The sequence below is a fragment of the Rhipicephalus microplus genome, chromosome 7 (assembly GCF_043290135.1).
Source record: "Rhipicephalus microplus isolate Deutch F79 chromosome 7, USDA_Rmic, whole genome shotgun sequence".
Classification (NCBI taxonomy): domain Eukaryota; kingdom Metazoa; phylum Arthropoda; class Arachnida; order Ixodida; family Ixodidae; genus Rhipicephalus; species Rhipicephalus microplus.
This window is the reverse complement of record NC_134706.1, coordinates 108,241,526-108,261,886: the sequence shown is the minus strand read 5'-3', so window position 1 is coordinate 108,261,886 and position 20,361 is coordinate 108,241,526. Positions and strand designations below refer to the sequence as shown.

Sequence of the window (20,361 nt, the reverse complement as noted above, 5' to 3'; positions counted from 1 at the left end):
TTCATTTTATACAGTCAGATTGTCATTGCGATTGACCGGTGAATTTCATGGCAAATCATGTTTGCTACAACAAATCTTGAATGCTGGATCGGGGATATTAACACAATGATGCGAACGCTGAACAATGTGGCTGTAGGCATCTTGTGAGTGCTGATGACATTTTGAGGTGGTGAACTTGGCTAGTGAAGAGAAACTGCAATAACAACAAATATAACGACAAAAAACAGACATTACAGTTCCATAGGGCTGTAATCATGTAATGTTCATAGTCTTGAATTTTTGATTAGTTGTATTTGTTATCTCTCATATGTTATTCATTAGTCTTGAATAATTCATTAGTTGTATTTGTTATCTATCATATGTTATACACCTATAGCCAAGTGTAAATGAGCGTGGTCAAGTTCTCCTCGAAAATTGTGATCGTCACTGTCTGTGTTCCCCTTATTATTTTTGTGCTGTCATTATAATGAATGCAAATAACACTTACAAACATAGATGCGTTTTTATTTGGCTAAATAATATAATCTTGACACGTGCTAAATAGCCATTGAATGAAAAGTGTAATCTTCTTTCAATTACCCGTACCACCATTTTTTTGTTATGCAGAGTGAAAACGGCAAACTTGGAGTTGTGAATGTCCTGACCAGTGGGAAGGTTTCTTCATTTTGTCTCAAATACTATCCTCAATTCAAACAGCTGCCACTAGACAAGTCGGAAGCGGTAAGCTTTCTTGTGTTCCTTGCTGATCATCAGTGTTTCTTGCTGATCATAGGCACCTTTCCTTTAAAATGAACCACCAAATAACTTTCTTGCTTATTGTGCATTCGAACTCTTTAGCATTTACTTAACAACCTCTGTTGTTTGGATAGTGTATAATCCCTCAAACATGGTAGTCTGAGGAGCGCGAGGTGCGTAAGCCGATAACGCTGCAGTACATAAGGGCGAGTATGCAAAATATGTGTGGAATGGGGGCGTGTGAACCACTGGCAGTAGCGGGTGGCGAAGGCAGCGTCACATACAGATATTAGTGATCGCACGTAGATTGGCTTTTTGTGACGATGATATCATTTATCTTCGGGCAAGGCGTTTGTTTAAGAAGGAAAGCCTTGGAGAACCTTGAAGGAATTGTCATGTATAGGAATTTATCTACTCAAGAAACTATAGAGAGGTCTTGATCGGCGCACCACGACAGTTCTGTTGGGGCCTAACACTGGGTCACGCACTGTGCCGCATTAATTTCAGACGGTGATGCATGTGACCTTGATCGTCACGCTTTGTAGTAGGAGGGCTCCGCCAACACGCACTTTCATACAGAGTATGGCACCATTTGTTTTTCTTATGTGCAAAATCCTTTTTAAAGGGACGCTGCAACAATTTAGAGAATGCTTAGAAAACGCTGCCGGTCAGTAGTCGAGGCTTCAGGAAGCACGCGTGCCAAATATTACAATTCAGCATGTGGCATTAAATTCACAATAAATGAAGAAAATCAGCTGAAAGTCACAACTATTCTATCGATAAATGACGTTACGAGCTCAAAGTCACCAGGTCCCAGGCCTAGTAGCAGCCATTGGCTGATTTGACGCACGGTAACTACAGGGGCCACCGCGGAAAGCCGCGACTAGTACACGCGCGCACGCGTGATTTCCCTGAAAAGCCGCACATTCGACGAAAAACAAGAGAAGAAGATTTACTCATAGTCCTGAGGCCTGCGTCACACCTTTTCCTTCCCTGTGCTATCCCTGCTTGTTTAGCTCCAGGGCTTTTCTCGGGACGAGAGAAGCGAGTGTGCGGTTGCAGCATGGGACAAACCTTTGTAACTGTGCTTGTATACACTGGACCGATTCTGAAAATTTTTCGCGGTGGTGAATTCGTGAGGCAATAAGTTTCTTCAGTGATTACATTCCATGGCTACTTGGAAAAGTGTTGAAGGGCCCCAAGAAAAGCGTCGAATAGAAACGCAGATGGATCCAAGTGTTCCCCATGTACACGCTTACAGAGTATGTAGAGGGGGCATGAGAGGAAATGTGAGCTACGTGCGCGCCTGGTAGGTTTCTAATGACTTGACTATCTGCCTTCTTCAGTGGCCGTGCGGAGTCGTGTCAAGCACCACGTGTTTATTTATATGACTCGAGGCACACTGTGTACATTCGTGCTGGATTCACAAGTGGACAAGTAGCGGTTATTTAACTTCAGTGTGTTACGTATTGCTGTAGCAGATCAGTTCGTAAGATACACTTTTGTGTTTTATGATAGTCCGACGTGCTGTGTTCAAGGAATAACATGAAGAGTTTTTTTTCCCTTTTACTCATACAAATACAACCTAAAAACAATGCGCGTGCATTTTGTGCCTAATGCTTGCATCTTCTTATTGAAAAATTGCAGCTTGCCAACAGCAATATACCAGGATATCTGTTTGCACGATAATTAACATAATTACTCAAGATCAAACAAAACAGCACATGCAAATATGTTCTCACTTGAAATGTAATATTGAGTCCTTAGGAATCAGGCTATGCGAGCTTGATGCCTTTGCAGCCAGTGCACCCTAATTCGCACATGAAAGAGCTTTATGTCAAAATGCAGAAAATCGACCGACCTATCGTGAGCATGGCGGCGCAAGACAGTTGCCTGCCTCTGCACGGGATCAATTTGACTGGGGCAGTGGTTCTTATTAACGACACCAGCCGCTGTCCTCTCGAGACAGCAGCTCGAAACTACGGCAACACCAGCGCCTACGCGCTAGTCGTCGGTCTGTCCGACAACAGGCTGGTGAGTTCGGCGGCTTCCCCACTGATCCCTGTGTGCATTTGTTTCCTACGGGATGCCACCATAAAGACGTCAGTGTAAACAATAGGCCGGCACAAGAATGGGAGAGGGGGCTGACTCAGACTCGCTCAAGAAATATATCTGGCGCTTATGACTCACTCGAATTTTGATTCGCACAAATTACGCTTTGAGGGGCTCATTCAGACTCAGACCCAGAAAAAATTATCAGAGTATCTGACTTGGACTCAAGCTCACGAAAGTATTACTCACCGGGTCTCACCCAGGCTCGAACTCACGGCTCAATTCGAGTCCTAGTTGGTCTAAGCGAGTCGGCTCATTATACTGCTGACCTATGGTGTTAACAGATAAAGTGAGCCTGTTGGCGCTGTCTATAGGTGCTAGACCAGGAGGATCATGAAAGCTCTATAAGACACTCTCGTTCTGTCGAGGACTTCATGCAACTGATATAATGTTAGTGTTCACTGCAACAGCAGCAAAAAATCCAAGTCTACGTAAACATAACTAATTTTCACCTCAAATATGGCTTCAGAATGATGTGAGCGTTAAAAAAAATTCAACCAGCTTAGTTTCGTGAACACCGAATAAACAGTGAAGCTGCTAGTGTTGTCTTCATCAGTCAAATGCATTTCTAAATTCGACAAGTCATTTTTGATCTGTTGTATCACTAGTCTTCCATAATCAGTTCTTGAGATTTGAGGTGATAGTATAGCTTATTTGCATCTTAACCTTTCTTATACAAAGATTCAAGAAGATGCATTCGCGTACTTTGCTCCGATATGTCGTCACAACACTTTTTAATAAACACAGTTTCTTAAGCTTTGAGGTGGCGGTATAGCCACAATCTTTTATAGCCATGAAGGTGTCACGTGACGCTGATGTGGCTACGATAATGTGCCCGCCACTAGTTGGGCTAACTGTTGCGATCTTCCTATTTACTGAAAGTTCTTTGAAGACGGATTAATTCAACTCCTAAGGCACATACTCGGTTCTTTAGGCTTTGCGTTTTCAGTAAACCAGAGTCAAGTAGTGGATTTACCGAATACTACTGGCACCTACCCGTTCATAACGCTTACAAGCACTACCATTGATCTCGCATATGACTGGCTCGATGAACTACAACTCCGCTGTAGGGGGGGGTGGGGGGGGGGCGTCCGGCGAAAGGAGCAGACACCTTGCCGGCATAGTGATATCGCACCTCTGAAGTTACCTGTCAAGGTGTGTTATACGCGGTAAAATACGCTTTTAGGAGAAAATGAATAGAGAGAGTTGGCACTGCTCTATGTTGGTGTTTAAGAGCCCGAAACAGACCACGTGAAACAAATAGATTGCACAATGAAGCGTGAAATTATTCTAAAATTTATTAACAAGAACTGGTTGGGTTTTATTTTACACCGACACATGAAAACGGATGCGTGAAACCACAATGGAAGAACTGAAGGACAGCTATCACCTCAACAAGAAAAAGTATACGTAACAAAAAACAATCAATGGCCTCCTGCGCTTGAGGTTCACAGAACAGATAAAATACAACGGAGAGCAACACGACGCTGTTCATGCTTTCTTTAAAACTCGGACATGATAGCTATCCTCCCGCTTTTAGATTGTGGTTTCCCGCTTGCGTTCCCATGTATCGGTGTAGCATAGAACCTAACCCGTTTCTGCGAATTAACTTTAAAGTGCGCGCTTCTTTGTGTAATCTGTCTCTTGTATCTTGGCTGTCTCACTCTCTTAATTACCACCTGTACTACATGCTTTGCCAGCGACAAGCTGGCAAAGCACTTTCTTGCTGCATATATCAGCAGGTACGGTTGCCTTGCGTGAGGATAATGGTATGGAGACCAAGAGTAGATAAGGAGTAGGAGACCAAGAGTAGATAATTTGGGGGGAGAGAGAAAAAAGGTCAGACAATAAGACAACAACGGGCACTCAGGCTACACTCAGTAGACCTAAAGTCCTTCCACTTCGGCGACTCCTACGGCACAGCCTACTATCAGGAGGTAGTCTTCCAATTGGGAGCTGCACAGAACAACCTCCCTGTGCTCTCCTCCACGGGCCTATTTTAATCATGTACTTCGAAAGTGACCAAACAAGCTGAATCCCCTAGCCGAGCCTTTCAAAAACACTGACAGTGTGAACAAAGTTTAGATATTTTTTTATGTGGTAACACTTCTCATTGAAAAAAAAAAGTCACAATCTTGATGAAATTCGTGGGAATACAATGAACAGCGAGATGATTACCCTTTTATTTCCACAGGACGACTCAGTTTACGAAAGGACATCATCAGAACAACTGAATATATCTGTTGGATTTATCAATAGGAGAAGTTTCGTAATTCTGTTGGTGAGTGAAGGGCAGATCCCGCATTCCTGCGTAATTTAGTGCACGCCATACTTGGTCAGAGTGAAAACTGCAGCATACGTTTCTTTGAAACAAATATACTTGGGATACAATTTATCTGATACCGTTTATGCTCGAACTACCACGCTTTCTGAACGTCTGCAGTTTGCTTCCTCATTAAAAAAAAAGCTGCTTCATTATAGAAGACCATGTAAAAGCAACATATAAATGCAGAGAAAATGTTTCTTTTCAGTATACTAGAATCAGGGCACGAAAATATTGAATAAATTTTGTAAAACAGCGTTTTTTCTCGCAACAATTTGTAGCACCAGGTTTGTTTCAGCACAAAATCTTATGTGCAAAAAAAATTGATTTCATGTTCATCGAACACGGAAAAAAGTAGCTCTGATGTGTGCAGCATTTTAATATATAACCACGATGAAGATACGAACCCTTCAGAGCCTCATTGTCTAATACTGACATTGCTTACCAAAGCCTATAACTTGTCTTGCTCACTTAGCGAAATAACGATAAATATGTTATCGTCGCTGTTTATTTATTTCAGGCTCTCATCGGAGAAAATATCGCATTTAACTGACACCTGTCGATGGTATTCTGCTTTTTTCTAATTGATAGGTGACCGTGCTAAACAAACAAATTGTCTTCGAACTGTTTCTGACCCGTTCACTTTCTTTTGCCACCATAATAGTTATATGTGGTTGTTGACGAACAGGTAAGTTCACCAATATTACTTTTTTTATTTCACCAGAAAATGATGACTGCGAACGAACAACTGATGGGATTTATGTTTGCGAAAGAATACGGAATGGACGTAAGCCTGATACTGGTGTGGTTCATCGCTACCTTCAGCGTGGCAGCGGGTGCTTTTTGGGCAGGAACCGTTAGTTACCACATGTAAGCCACGAGCACCACGTTTTTTTTATATTTAAAAATTTCTGAAAACAAATCAGAGTTCTGTGAAAGAGTGCTGAAAAACATGGCACTGAAAGATTAAAAACTTCTAGAACACTTTAACTCCACCTTCCGTCAAGCGTACACATCATAGCGTAATCAGGCCCCGTGAAATTCGCCTTCTGAACTGCTAGCCTGACTTCTGTTCTTGGGGCATGCCTCAACAATGCCACTGGGATAATGTGCACGCCACATTAACGGGTTCAAACTATCTTTGAATACCCATCGCGAGTACACTTGCTACGTGATTTCTACACTGCAATTTATCCTTTTGCAAAGCATCCATTCTGAAAAGGTCGGACATGATGAAAACAGACTATTTTACCTAATAAGTGTGCGCCCCACCATCTTGGGCTGTTAAGGTGATGTTTTTCGTTTTCGTATACCACGACAACAACTTTTAACGTCATAAAACGTCGCATGCACCAACCAAAGTGTTTTTATGCGTCTACCGTAACGCTGTTCGTTTAATTCTTAAAGATGCAAAGTAGAAGGTTTAACTGCCCAACATGGCGGCACTCAGACCCGTCCGTAATACAATCTGTAGAGTGAACTCTTGAGCTCTTAGCGTGTGAATTGAAAATAAAATTGAATTTAGTTGCATACAAGGCTTACATACAGACTGATTGCCAGCACACGTGCGTGCACGTGGCGGCATCTCTCCATGATCATAGCAACTATGTAAGTCATGATGCAAAAACAAGCCAATATTTATGAATTTGGTCATTAGCGCTTCAGTGTGAATGTATGGCATCATTCGTGAAAATAAAGAGGAACAATTTCAAGCTAAGCTCGAGAATCAGTCGTAGGTTCTATACGTACTGCGCTATAACGTTTAGTTCGCTTGTTCTCCGGAACCTCGAATAAATATTATTTATTATTTATTTTATTTATTTACAGATACTGCAATCACCTTTGGTGATTTTAGCAGGGTGGTACATGAAGTTAGTCATGAACAAATGGCAAGTACAATGTCATATAATATATACAGGTTATACAATGTCTATAGGGCAAATACAAACTTCAACTGGCAATATCATACAATAAAAATAGAAGACTACAATTATACAAGCATGTACAGTGGTATGTAATACGATTCAACAATTCAACTGGTTAGTGCACTTTCTAATTTCGAGGAAAACAATGCCAATGAGGGTGCTGAAACAATTGCATTTCCTGAGCATGCTAAAAAGTTTTGCAGAACCCCTCTTACTGAATCAGTTGCCTTTATGGGTTGTTAGTAACTTGAAATAAGATGACTGTTCCTGCGTACGTACGTGCTCGCACTTTTATTTGGCTGCCGTTTCGTTTCCTGGCTCTTCAGTCACTCATTCGAGTGACGTCATTGTAAATTTATAATACTTCTCTGTACTAGTACTATTGTTTGATTGATGGGGTTTAACGTCCCAAAACCACCATATATTATGAGAGACGCCGTAGTGGAGGGCTCCGGACATTTCGACCACCTGGGGTTCTTTAACGTGCACCCAAAGCTGAGTACACGGGCTTACAACATTTCCACCTGCATCGGAAATGCAGCCGCCACAGCCGGGATTTGAACCCACGACCTGCGTGCGGGTCAGCAGCCGAGTACCTTAGCCACTAGACCACCGCGGCGGCGCACTAGTACTATTGTAACATTTTCTTTTGTTTGTCAAAATCACTGGCCTTGCTTAGGGATGCATTGTTTCATCAAGTAAGCCCGGTGGCTCTACGCAGTGGCTATCTATAGTTTTGTTTTCCCGGGCAGTAATATTTGAATGAATCTGATTGCAGCTACCGCTATCATGCGCACACTACGAGGAAGCTGGCAGGCATGCCTTCTCGACGAGCAGTAGGCGAAATGCAAAAGCCAGGCCAGCCCTCTGCTGAAGCTGGTGCTGTAGGTGCCGGTGCCAGTGGTGCTGCTGGAGGTGCTGCAGGTGGTGCCGTAGTTGGTGGCGCTGCTGGTGCCGGCGCTGGGGGCGCCGCTCATGCCGGTGTTGGTGGCGCTGCTGGTGCCGGGGCGGCTGCCGGAGCTGTAGCCGGTGCTGGTGCTGCCGCTGCTAGTGGCGATGTGTCCAAACGAGATATCGTTGGCACGAAGCGTATGACTGAAAGCAGTGTCGGCGACATCGACGCCGAGCTGACGCCCGTCGGCATTCTCGTCTTCGTGGTTTTCATGTCTTCCTCGCTCGTCATTATATACCTGCTCATCCAGTATCTCGGTCAGTGCACGCTGATCGTTTGTCGCAGACGCCGGATGTCTTGAAATTCGCACACGTATACTCCTTCGAAACATTTGTCAATGGTAGAATACCTACACAACAATGACGGTGGACCACTCTTCGAAAAAAAAAACAAATTTCTGGCTACGCCAACGTCCCTGATGTGCCGAGAAATTTTTCCGTATGGCTTCCTCAAAGTGGCACCAGGCTGTAACCACTTCGCCCATGGTCACTACACAGCGCAACAGGTTTCTCTGCTCCTTTTCGATTCGAAATTTTGAAAAAGAAGAAACCACGAGGCATTCTATACTGCACATTTATTGTTTCTGACCCTTCGTGCGTGATGCGAAATTTTTCGCCCGAAACCTTTGCAGCCAGGAAGGGTCAGTGAACATTAAATTATCGGGAGTATGTTATGAAGCAGTGGCATGCCTGGGAGCGCCGTAAAAAATTATTCTATTTGGTAGACCACAAGGAAGGTACAGCTGAAAATTAATGATTCTGTGAGAAAATTACTAGCTTTTGGTACCACTTGGTTTAACGCCGCCGACGCTTCCGACGCCATCGATGCCACCAGATGCCGGAATTTGTTTTGCGCATGATTTGAATTAGAATCATGCTTTAATGACTTAGAAATATCATGGGGGCTCTTGCAAAGGTAGAGACGTCATAGATGGGTGAACTGTGGCAATATTTAACGACCGGTTTGCAACAAATAATAAATAAAGTGGGCGCGAAAGAAAGAAAATTCGGCAGATTCCGCGTATCGTGGTATAATCAATTATGTGCGAAGCATGCCTGATGAAATTGCTAGGTGACACATATAAACGGGCATAAAAATATACGAGGTGAATGAGTTTAGCACTTAGTAAGCGTATGACAGATCGATGTTCTTCCTGTACAGGCAATTAGGACCTTGCTGTTATGTTCGTGTTCTTTTATATAGTAAAGTTTCTTTTTTTTTCAGTGTATGTCATTATCGGAATGTTTGTGCTGGCATCGTCAGTCGCCCTCATTGGTGTGCTCGACCCTCTAGTCCACAGGCTACCTGTCGGCACTATGAAGTACGCAATTTTTTGTGCTTTCTTGTCGTTTGAAAGAGGTAACATTCCACATAATTCCAACGGCTGTGCCACGGCCCATCGCATGTAAACTAGCACGCCGCTTCTCTAGGCTCCAGCTGTGGTTGCACATGACTTTACGTTACGCATGACTGAAGGCTCATGAAAGTTAAGCGCTGTCATACTTATACAGCGGTGTAACGCGGCATATAGAATATTCCTTCAAATCCGTTGGAGCTTTTAGCAAAGCTTTTGCATGCAGTGGTAGTTTGCCAATACGTGCCTCGCGTGTAACCCAAGGAGGATTTCTTAACCTCATTGATGTGACCTCACTGTGCCGTTTAAAGTGTACTATAAACTGGGTTACTCTAGTGCTTCTAGAAAGTGTTAAGGTGGGGAATGTTAGCTGGCGAAAATTAATTCTGAGCACCTACAACGGCGCTCCTCAAATTCAGAACATGCTTTCGGTCAGCAAAATCATTGTTTTTTGTAAATTCATTTTTTTTCAATTTAAGGTTAGTTTCCACCCTGTCGCTGAAAAATACTTGACCTTGAATTACTTTATGACGTTGATGTGTTTGACTTCGGCCGCGTCGGTGACACAGTGGCTATGATGCTCGGCTGCAGAATCAAAGGTCGCACGTTCGTTCCTGACGGCCGTGGTAGTTGCTTCCTGATGAAGCGAAATGGCACAGACAGGTGTACTGTTCCATGTGAGTGCACGTTAAAGAACACCAGATGGCCGAAATTCCCGGCGCTTTATACTCAACGCCGTCTCATAATCATGCGCTTTGGGTGACAAAACCCCAGACATTATTATCGTCATTATATGTGTCACTTCGTGCTCCCGCTTCTTGCAGGATTCCCATGATTCCTTGCTTCTACATCCAACTGGAAGTGCGGCAGGTGTGCGTGATAGTGCTCTCCATCTTGGTTTCTTTCTCGTTCGTCGTGGTCCGGCATCACCCGTTGTCCTGGTTAATGCAGGACGCACTGGGCATCACATTCTGCATCTACATGATCAGGACTCTGCGCATGCCTAACCTTCAGGTGACACTGCGCGGCACCTAATGTTTCCGTTTATTTCTCTTTTCCTTTCCCTTGACCTCAGGCGCAGAGCTTCTTAAAATTAACTGGCTCGGACGCTGCGATCGCTCAGCTAACATGGGAATGTTGGGTAGTAGACGGATTTGCCTAGTCTTCGCGCTTGCGGACGTCAAACGTACTTGTGGCTTCATTTATAGCAGTGTTTTGGTTATCTCGCGAATGAAACAACAAACCGTTTTGAACTTCTTGACCCGTTTTGAATTCGTGAGCCTAAAAGGTTACGAAGTGCAGCTGGAGAATATTTGCTTATTCTAGTTTCATGACAAAGCAGCTTCAAGCCACGCCAAGGCAACTGGAGCTGAAAGTACGAAAATTAGACAAATCACGTACTACCCTGAATTCCCACGCTCGCTGAAGCGCCATGCGTTTCAGCTCCCATAGACACTGGCACCAGAGTATATTATGAAGTGTACCATGAAAAGACTCTATGACCTCAGGAAACAGTATTTATAAAGGATTGTGGGGTGTGTACTCCTTCAGGGCATAATGCAGTAAGAATTTCAGTAGGGAAACTTGCTGGGCTTGCTTTGGAATCATGACGGTAGGAACCACGCGAACGCAAAGGACATGGCGAAGAAGAAAGATTTACGACGACACGAGCGCTCGCGTCGTCATCGTCCTTCTTCATCCCGTGCTTTTCGTTTGCGCTGGTCCTACCCTAACTGTAAGAACAAACAAAAAAATGAAGTACGGTAGTTAGCTTCATGGCTTCAGGGATCCGCACGCTTACACACAGCGCGAAGAAAATAATCCGTTGGAATATGGCAAAACGAAACACAAGCGCTATGTTTCGTCGTAGCTTGTTGCACTGTTTTGTTAGTTCCTTCGCGCTGTGCAGAGCGGTGAAGAAGTTGAGGGAACGTTCTTATTCATTATTATGTAGTACACAAAGTTGTGGATATTGAACATGTGTGCCTTATATCAGACAAAATAATAAAGAAGCGCTTTCATAGTTCGCAGTCAAAATCGGCAAGCTCATTCCTGCTTTTATTTTATTTTGCTTCTTATCTTCACTTTTCACAAATGTAATCTGCGCATGTGCATGTTAATTCTGTGTGTGATATAATCCAATGCCGAATATTTCGGACCCGCTACGGTGGCCTAGTGGGAACGGTACTCGATTGCTGGCCTGCAGGTCGCGGTATTTCATCACGGCCGTCTCGACCGCAGTTTCTGGGTAGGCGAAAATGCTGGATGCACATGTACCTACAATTTGGAGCACGTTAAAGAGTCCTAGGGGGTGACTTCATTCGGAGCCTTACAATGAAAACCACTTTGTTCGAATCAACAACTTCAGGACAGGCGCATGTAGGACGATGTTCAACAGCAAACGTTCTTAAGACCAAAAAGCCATGAGAACGTAATATCGAGACAAATTGTGACATGAGTAACGTGTTATGACGCTTGGAGAGTGACAGAAGGCATGAGAAATACAAATGATTCCATCGCAACATCTTCTGACGCAATTACCAGTTATCTTTATTTCACTGCAGATTATCGCCATCTTGTTGGTCTTGCTCTTCTTTTATGACATATTCTTCGTCTTTGTCACGCCATTATTTCTACCGGTAAGCAAGCATCATATATTTGTTATTGTCAATTAATATTTTTAGACTATCTCAGAGCATGAATAAGCCTGTAATTGTCGCATATCTGTGATCAGATGTATTTTATTTTAACAATATATATATATATATATATATATATATATATATATATATATATATATATATATATATATATATATATATATATATATATATATATATATATATATATATATATATATATATATATATATATATATATATATATATATATATATATATAATAGTGCGTCACAAGCGTTGACAAACGACGGACGAACACGCGAAAATGAGTAATAAACGTTTTCGCACATTCATCCGTCGTTTGTCACCGCTTATGTAAAACTATATATAGCTATTACCTAAAAACATCACATCCCTCAGTTCTTAAAGCAAATGTCAACTCACTATCTCCCTTTTTTCGGCCATTGATTGAGGAATCCAGTGACGATACTTTCTTTTTTAATTTTTTTTGTTGCTGTGCCCTCTTGCGTTACAATACCGCTGTCATTCAACATCAAAAGAATTCATTCCCATTTTATAACTATGGTTTAGAATGCGAATGCAGCAGGAATGTCAATTAAGGTGATTTGTTTTTTACGTTCAGTTCATCGAGGAAATTAAGCACAACAATTATTGATTTGTTCAAACAAAATACAATACTCATTTGCATTTCTTATTCTAATCGTTTCTTACATTTTGCGCACCACGTGGTTTTTGTGTTACCAATATTTCGTGCTGTATTCTTTCTGAAAGGTTTCGGCACTGCAGTTTACTTTATATGAAGCTTTACATTGTGTTCTTCCTCTCGTAATACACTCATCTTCGGCATGCACTTGCATTTGAGGGTACTTAGAATAAATAATTGAATTGGCAACTCTATTTCTTCCTCAAATTGATCGATTCTACACACATACCAGAGGCTTTTGAATGCCTGACTTTTGGATGGTCTTCGATATTTATCTTTACGACACGAGTAACTTGATGTGTTTTTGTCCGCATGATTATGGTGTCGTGGAGCACCGTGATTTATAGTGTGTAACACGCTGTCTCGAACTACATAGGGCGAGGGATCACAAGAAAACCATCCCTATCCATATCATACTCACATGCTTACATTGTTGGTTGTGCGAAATTTTAATTGAGCAAATTTATTCATTTTGGCTTGTACGGTATTTGTTTCGCGCACGACTGTTTTATTCATGAGTGTTTCTTACCACAATACCAGGTCGTATGCCCGACATAGCTTCGGCAATAAGTCTGCCATTCGGTCATCTGCCATTCGGTCAAAAGATTTTTAGCTAAGGAAGTTTAAAAAGTAAATAGGCATATCAGAGTAACATGGAATCATAACTGTGTGCGATGCAACAAAAATGAATGTCGTAAATCTATTCGAAGAGAAGATCTGAGATGTTGAACATTTGCGAGTGAAATCCATGTTTAATACGGGCTCACTCTCAAATGGACAACGTGCGATATGTCTGCTTTTATACAGTTGCATTTTTTCCTCCACAGAAATCAAGCCCTCACAATGCCACCAACAGCTTCGCCAAGTCATCGGGGGTAAGTCACCATCTTTAAAACATGCTTTTTTTGATAGCTTCAGGTGTTTAGTAGATTTCTAGTTACAGTTCTGAAACCGAGCTCTTCGCTCAAGTACGATCGGCACTTAATCACGTGCATTTCACGCGACAGCGCTATTCCTATAGTGACGCCTACACTTCCCTTCTTCATACTGAACAGCGGATGTCAATGCACTATTCCGACAATTTTAGCGCGCAAGACACATCGGGGGACAATGCTGCCGTGTTCAGCGCAGGACTCAATGGTGGAATTACCTCGCTCACAATCACGAGAATATCTCTTGAATGTTTTCAGCGTGATAGGGTTCGTAGAGGTCTGACCCAACATAATGTGAACTGACAATAATCCCAAGACGACTTCAGATTCTTTTCAAAATGGTAAACGTACCTATTCTGCTACGCAATATGAACAGCCAATGGCGGTTATACTTAAGACAAACAGCCTGTTCGCGCTGACGTGGAAAATATGGAGTCGGCTGTCTTGATATAAACAATCACAGTAGATAAGCCATCGGCGAGTGCGAGACCATCACTCAGGTAACTCTGAGTGATGGTCTCGTACTGGCAGACTCGATAAGTTAGCATACGAAGGATTATCTGCCAGCTGCCATCTCTTAAAGAGATCCCGTGCTACGTGATGCCTGCAAACAGAAAAAAAAACAGTGTTCCACGCTCAGTGTACTGGCTGCATTCGGCAATAACTCACAAATTTGAATGCACGTGCACACCCCATTAAGTGCATGAGGGGAATGACTACCCCAGTGGCTCTGGTGCTGGAGCACCGGATGCGTTATTTGTAGATCGCAGGCTCTGTCGCTGCAATCGGCAGAATGTATTTTGGTCCCCGTTCTTTCTTCACACGTATACTACAATTGCTACAATTGCAATCCTCTATACTTTCCTTTGTCATTATTGCCTGCTCTCATTATTGCTGTAACTAAGAAAAGCAAGCCTTTAAAATTGCACCTGTCTCTTTCCTATACGTATAAGCATTGTTTCGAGCTCAGCGACGACTCACTGTATTGGGCCAACTGAAAGTGCGCTCAGTGCCTGCAACCGTCCAGACAAAAAAGAGGCTTGAGTTGCATATTGAAAACAATTCAAGTGAATCAACAATTAGACTAGGAAAAGCATAGATGGCATAAATTGAAGTCTTTAAATGTAGTTCGCCTAATTATTGTCACGTAAATTAAAATTACTCCATGTAGACAAAAATCGACCTCCTTGTCGGTGAGATTTCAAGCAACGAACACAATAAGTCAAGTGCGATACAATTATGTGGGACATGATTGTTAATTTTTAAAATACCGATTTAATTTTAATAAAAGTAGGTGAATTTGTGTATATCTTGTGCACCCATGTCTCATGACCAAATATATTTCTTACAATGCTTAGAGTGTAAAATACAAAATACTACATCTGCCGTTCGGTCAATATATTTTTTAGCTAAGGAAGTTTAAAAAGTAAATAGGCATTATATAATAATATGGAATCATATCTGTGTGCGATGCAACAAAAATAAATGTTGTAAACCTATTAGAAGAGAAGATCTGACATGTTGAACATTTGCAAGTGAAATCCCCGTTTGATACGGGCTCACTCTCAAACGGACAACGTGTGATAACTTTCGTTTAAATAGAATTAGGGCATCCATTTTTTTGCAGCACTGCCTATATTTTTAATTTTAAACTGTTTATATAAGCGCATTTACCGTGTAGCTCTCCTAGTTGAGAAAAATAGAAATCTTGTTTATCAAAAGGGAAATAAAAATACTTTTTATTTTAAAACGTAGTTACCGTACTCAATATATACTGTGAGATTTCAAACAGGCACACTCGTGCACCTGAGCACACGGAGGTTTAAAAATATAATCAAGAAATAAAAATTATTTTTTTAGAGTAATGTGTCCCATTAAAGATGATAAATTCCCATCTTCTATGCTTTTGCTGGCCTAACTGTCAGATAGACTCCTCTGGTTGTCTCTAACAAGTCTAAATGGACCTCTATTCTGCTTGCATGGATTGTATTTCAAAAGTAATATACCTCCCGCTGGGCGCAGAAAGGCGACAGTATCATGGTGGAAGTAGCCCGAGGCGGTGGCACCGACGAGCTCATACCAATGGTGTTTCGAGTTCCTCGGCTCGGCGACCACGACCTGGCCGCTTGCTTCGGGGAGTGGACGCTCCTTGGACTCGGTGATATCCTCATTCCTGGTGGGTGCGAAACTGGTATATGCGCATTACGTCACTAAACGTCACTAACGACTTGTGACGTTAGCGACCTATAGTTACACTTCTTCCCTTTATTCATAGCGAGAATCTTGTTCTGGCGCACTTGATGTTCTCAGGTAGTATCTGAGAAATTATTGCTCGTAATAACATTACGTGCTATGTGACACCAACAGACAAGAATAAGAGTGTGCCACATTCGCCGTAACGGCTACTGGCGGCGCTGACTGACATTCCCACGTTTAAAGCCATTGTATACCTCGGAGTGGCCGGGGGGTAGACGCCATGGTAGCTGCGTTGTCGAGCATCGGACGCGTTCTTGGAAAGGTCACAGGTCAAGCCACCGCCAGCGGCATGTTATATATTTTCATCTACCCTTCTTTTTCTCATTTACATTATCATTACTTCAAGCGGCGCCCCCTATACATTCTTTGGCATCATTTTCTGTCTCAGTAAATGCGTACAAGAACAACATGGAACAAACTAGCGCTTGAACTGACTGTTCCTCACTGTTCTTTCCTTCATTGCCGACTTGTAGAACATTTTAGATGATCGCATGCACCCTGGCTGCCCTGTATGACATACCTTCGCTTCTCCTGAAAAAAAAATGTGGGCTATGTTCAATCATTGTGGAAACGTTACTGTAATTGAAAACGTTTGTGTTCAAAAGTCAGCAGCCGCAATCTTTACGTTGGTTATTTTAGGCGACGGAACAACAATAATTCACGATGCATTTCAGCCAGTCCGAGTTACACACCTGTTGGTTCTTTGAGTGAATCAATCGTGAATGCCATATATAGATCAAGTACGTGAGCTCTAGCACATTCTGAAGCCACATCTTGAAAATTTGTGGTATTGTCATGTGGTACACCATTTCACTTTTTAAATGATACGCATTTCGTAGCTCGTCAATGCTTGTAGGGGGACAAATATAGTTAACCCTTAGGTAACTTTCAGGACTTGTACAACTAACCAATTCTCTGCATCGATCATTCTGAAGCGGACATCTTGAATTTCCTCCTTGTTGCTCACAGGATTCTTGGTTGCATATGTACACGGTTTCGACCTCATTGCGTCTCAACGCCGCTTCTATTATACAGTGACAGTGATCGGTAAGTGCGTTCATCCTCACTCATGGACAAACTGTTGAGCATTTTTCTCCCCATTAGGTTTGTTAGCACAGTATTCACAATTCACAACAGTTTTTGATGAATAGTGACGTATATCGATGCAACTTTCGACTTTTTACTTCAGTAGCCTATATATTCTTACGTACACGTCTAGAACAGCCCCTATTTCGCTATGACATGGTCCTAAAAAAGAGTATCCCTATGTTGAAAATTTAAAATAGTCGCAGCCAATAAAATTCTTTGAATGTGAATTAAGTTTTTTTGAGTCGTGCAATTAGGTCATATAAAACATGATTTCTCAAAACGTGGTTTGCAGGGCTGTCCCCGGTTCTGCGCCAGACACTGATCAATTTTACCTGGTTCCACACTTACCGAATAGCTTAGATAGCATGCCCATGGCGTGATCCATCTAAGAAACCTCTTGATACTCACACCCGAACGTTCATGAAGCGTCTCCTAGGGCTTAGCGGAAGTTCGTGAGTTGCGAGTTAAATCCCGCATGCAGTGTGTAGCCAGCTAGACATCGAAAGCAAGCCGCGTGGTTATGCTGTTGAACTGAAATCTCGGACGCCTTACATTACCCCCATGTTCACATCTGCTGCTTGTCGATAGATCACAAATAAAAAAGTGGGCATGCTGTAGCCATTCACATAAAAAAATCTGCATGAGCAGAACTTTTGGACACAAGCCTATTTAAAGAATAAGCACAAGAATTGGCTGAACTTCGCAGCCGAATTGCGGCTGGCACGGAGTGCTACAGAGCGTCGCATTGGATTGTTAGTGCAGTGGAAGCGAGTTCAGCGGCGAGTTTGTCAACAAACTTTTTAAATACTTTTTTTTAAATTTGAAGTGTGTACCAAATGAAAAATGGTTGCGTAAAATCTGGGGAGGGGATGAGGAAGGGGGTCAGCTTTCTTGGTATTTATCGGAGCTTAGCCAACTTTCCTGTCATCAACATGCTTTATAACCACTGTCATGGACATATCATTTGTGAAATCCTAATGTTGCGCACAACCACCACGGTGTATCTCGGTGCCTCATTTCACAAGTGACCTTGAAGTTCGAGGTCAGAGCACCTAGACAAGGGACTATTAACCCACAAACTATATTCAAAGCAGGCTCGGTTCCAGGCTTCAATTCTTTCAATTCATATTTTATTTAAAATAAAACTAGACAATACTATTATCTTGCTCTCGCAGAGAAAAACTTTTCTTCCCGTGGTTCCACGTTGAAGAGCCTGGCGTTGTACGACGTGTTTAGCAGCGTAAGGTTTCCGTGCGCGTTCGGCTGAATACCTCTGTTTGAGTTTCTAAGAAAGCGCTTCGGTGTAATGACACGGAGCAAATGGCACGCTCCCTCACAATATCAATTTAATTAGTTTTTTTTGTAGCGAGAGATACATTGGTCCTGTTCTTGCCGTTTGGCTGTGACCTGTGGCCCCACCATGAGCCGAGCCGTTGACCAGTAACCACCGCAGCAAGCAGTGGCGCTCACGGCACTATCTGGTATGACCTCAGAGGAGGAGCCGGTGAAACCGCGTTACAACAAAGGAGGAGCCGGCGTTGCGACAACTCCGTTGTATCCGTGAGCAGATATAGAAAAGAAGTGGCAGGGACTGAAAACCAGGCTTCGTCGTCAGAACGTAGCCAAGAGGAGGCAGCGAGCCGAGGAGACGGGGAAACACTCAGACATACGAAGCTAATAATAAAAATTGTTGCGGTTTGTCGTCCCAAATACGCCATGTGACTATGAGAGACGCCTTAGTGGAGGGCTCTGGAAATTTCGACTACCTGGGCTTTTTTTCCGTGTACCCAAATCTGAGCACACGGGCCTCAAGCATTTTCGCCTTCATCGAAAGTGTGGCCGCAGTGGTCTAAATTCAATCCCACGACCTGCGGGTCAGCAGCCGAGTGCTTCTACCACTAGACCATGCACCGTGCAGGGTACGGTGCATGGATAAAGCCAAAGGATAAAGATGTAACCATGTAGAGAACCAAGCTAAGCAATAACATTAACCGTGCCTCACGCTATGCACACAAAGGTATAACTGAGATAAGACACAGCCAATTCTTTTTTCCTTCATATGTTTGTTTGTTTGTCTTTTTTGTTGTTGCAGGATACGGCGTGGGCCTTGTAGTGACCTTCTTGGCGCTGTTCCTCATGAAAACCGCGCAGCCCGCGCTGCTCTACCTGGTGCCTGCAACGCTGATCCCCGTGGTGGCGATCGCCCGGTGTCGGGGAGAGTTGAATGACATTTGGTATGGATTCAAGGCAAGTTGTGCGCACCGACTTTGTATGCTCTTTACGCTTTGTATGTTTTGTACTACGCTGGCCTACAAAGCCTATACTGATAAGCCAGTGTAGACTCTCTTTGCTAGGGATGTCCTGTCTATACTGAACACGTACAGACTGTGGGTCTCTATCTCCAATAGGAGTCTTCTGTCCTTCATTAGCCCACTAGAAGCGAATGTCGTGCTGCAGTGGCGAATACCGGTCCCTAACTGCGTGCTTTGAGCCTCAGCAGGTGCCTTCCCTGCGTACATCGCGATAAGCGCTAGCGTCAGCACCACTTCCAGTGTAGGCTGGAGCGCCTACTGCTTCGCATCTGCACATGGTTCCCTTTAGTGGGAGATGGTGTAAGTTATTTCTTTGTTCGGGTAGCCACTCGCTTATTTGAAAGATTCTTCTTGGTTACAGCCCGTGACGCCTCCCCCATCGGAGGAAGCCGAGCCGCCTGCAGTCGTCCAAGGGAAGGAGCCGCGGACGGACTCGCGGCGCAAGTCCCTCGACAAGTCCGAGGAGACCACTTCGACCGCACAATCCGGCTCCGCTGTCGGAGACTCTCCGGCCACTCGTTCGCCTGCGCAGCCGCAACGTGTCGTGAGGCCCACGATCGCTTCGCCCGCCGGAGCTGCCTCTTCAGTACAGCCGCCCGCTCTGCTGAGCACCATGTTTACCTTGGGAATGCGCTAGGCGTAGAAAGTTGTTCTCAAAAAAAGACGAGCTTATCAACTCTTTTTGAAGATTCTAGCTTTTATTTAGCAGTTCATCACGCATGTTGACTTATATGGCATTCACTATGTGGCAACGAGCTAGAGATCCACGTAATTTAGCTGTGAATTACGTACGGTGATTTTGACACTCTTGCGGTAAATTGATAGCACATTCCTGTCCAGAACGGAATTTTTTTGATGTTTACTATGACGTATTCAATTCATGACGTATCATAGGGTACATCAAGAGAGCGACCCCATGGGAACCTTAGTGCGTTCAACTTCAATATGGTAGCAATTGTTTCCTAATAAGAAAATATTCATAAGTAAATTATCTGGCCAGTTTCTTGTTTGCATCTGTAACTAGAA

The 20,361-nt window shown here is 43.2% G+C and overlaps 1 protein-coding gene across 1 annotated transcript; it reads left to right on the top strand.

The window, feature by feature from the left end:
• Nucleotides 1-611: 611 nt before the first annotated feature.
• LOC119179114 (signal peptide peptidase-like 2B) lies at nt 612-19,972 on the top strand. The gene is made up of 13 exons (XM_075870073.1): nt 612-720; nt 2,584-2,769; nt 5,042-5,128; nt 5,895-6,040; nt 7,874-8,304; nt 9,272-9,368; nt 10,226-10,415; nt 11,966-12,040; nt 13,574-13,621; nt 15,701-15,854; nt 16,904-16,981; nt 19,116-19,270; nt 19,697-19,972. Exons 2-13 carry the CDS (start codon nt 2,608-2,610, stop codon nt 19,970-19,972), a joined length of 1,899 nt encoding a protein of 632 aa, XP_075726188.1. The 5' UTR covers nt 612-720; nt 2,584-2,607.
• Nucleotides 19,973-20,361: the final 389 nt, after the last annotated feature.

Bases quoted from the DNA above. Each gene is read 5' to 3' on its own strand.
- LOC119179114 (XM_075870073.1), top strand. From the start codon at position 2,608: ATGGCGGCGCAAGACAGTTGCCTGCCTCTGCACGGGATCAATTTGACT. The intron at 6,041-7,873 runs GTAAGCCACGAG...ATCTGATTGCAG, and splicing joins GGAACCGTTAGTTACCACAT to CTACCGCTATCATGCGCACA. The intron at 8,305-9,271 runs GTCAGTGCACGC...TTTTTTTTTCAG, and splicing joins CCTGCTCATCCAGTATCTCG to TGTATGTCATTATCGGAATG.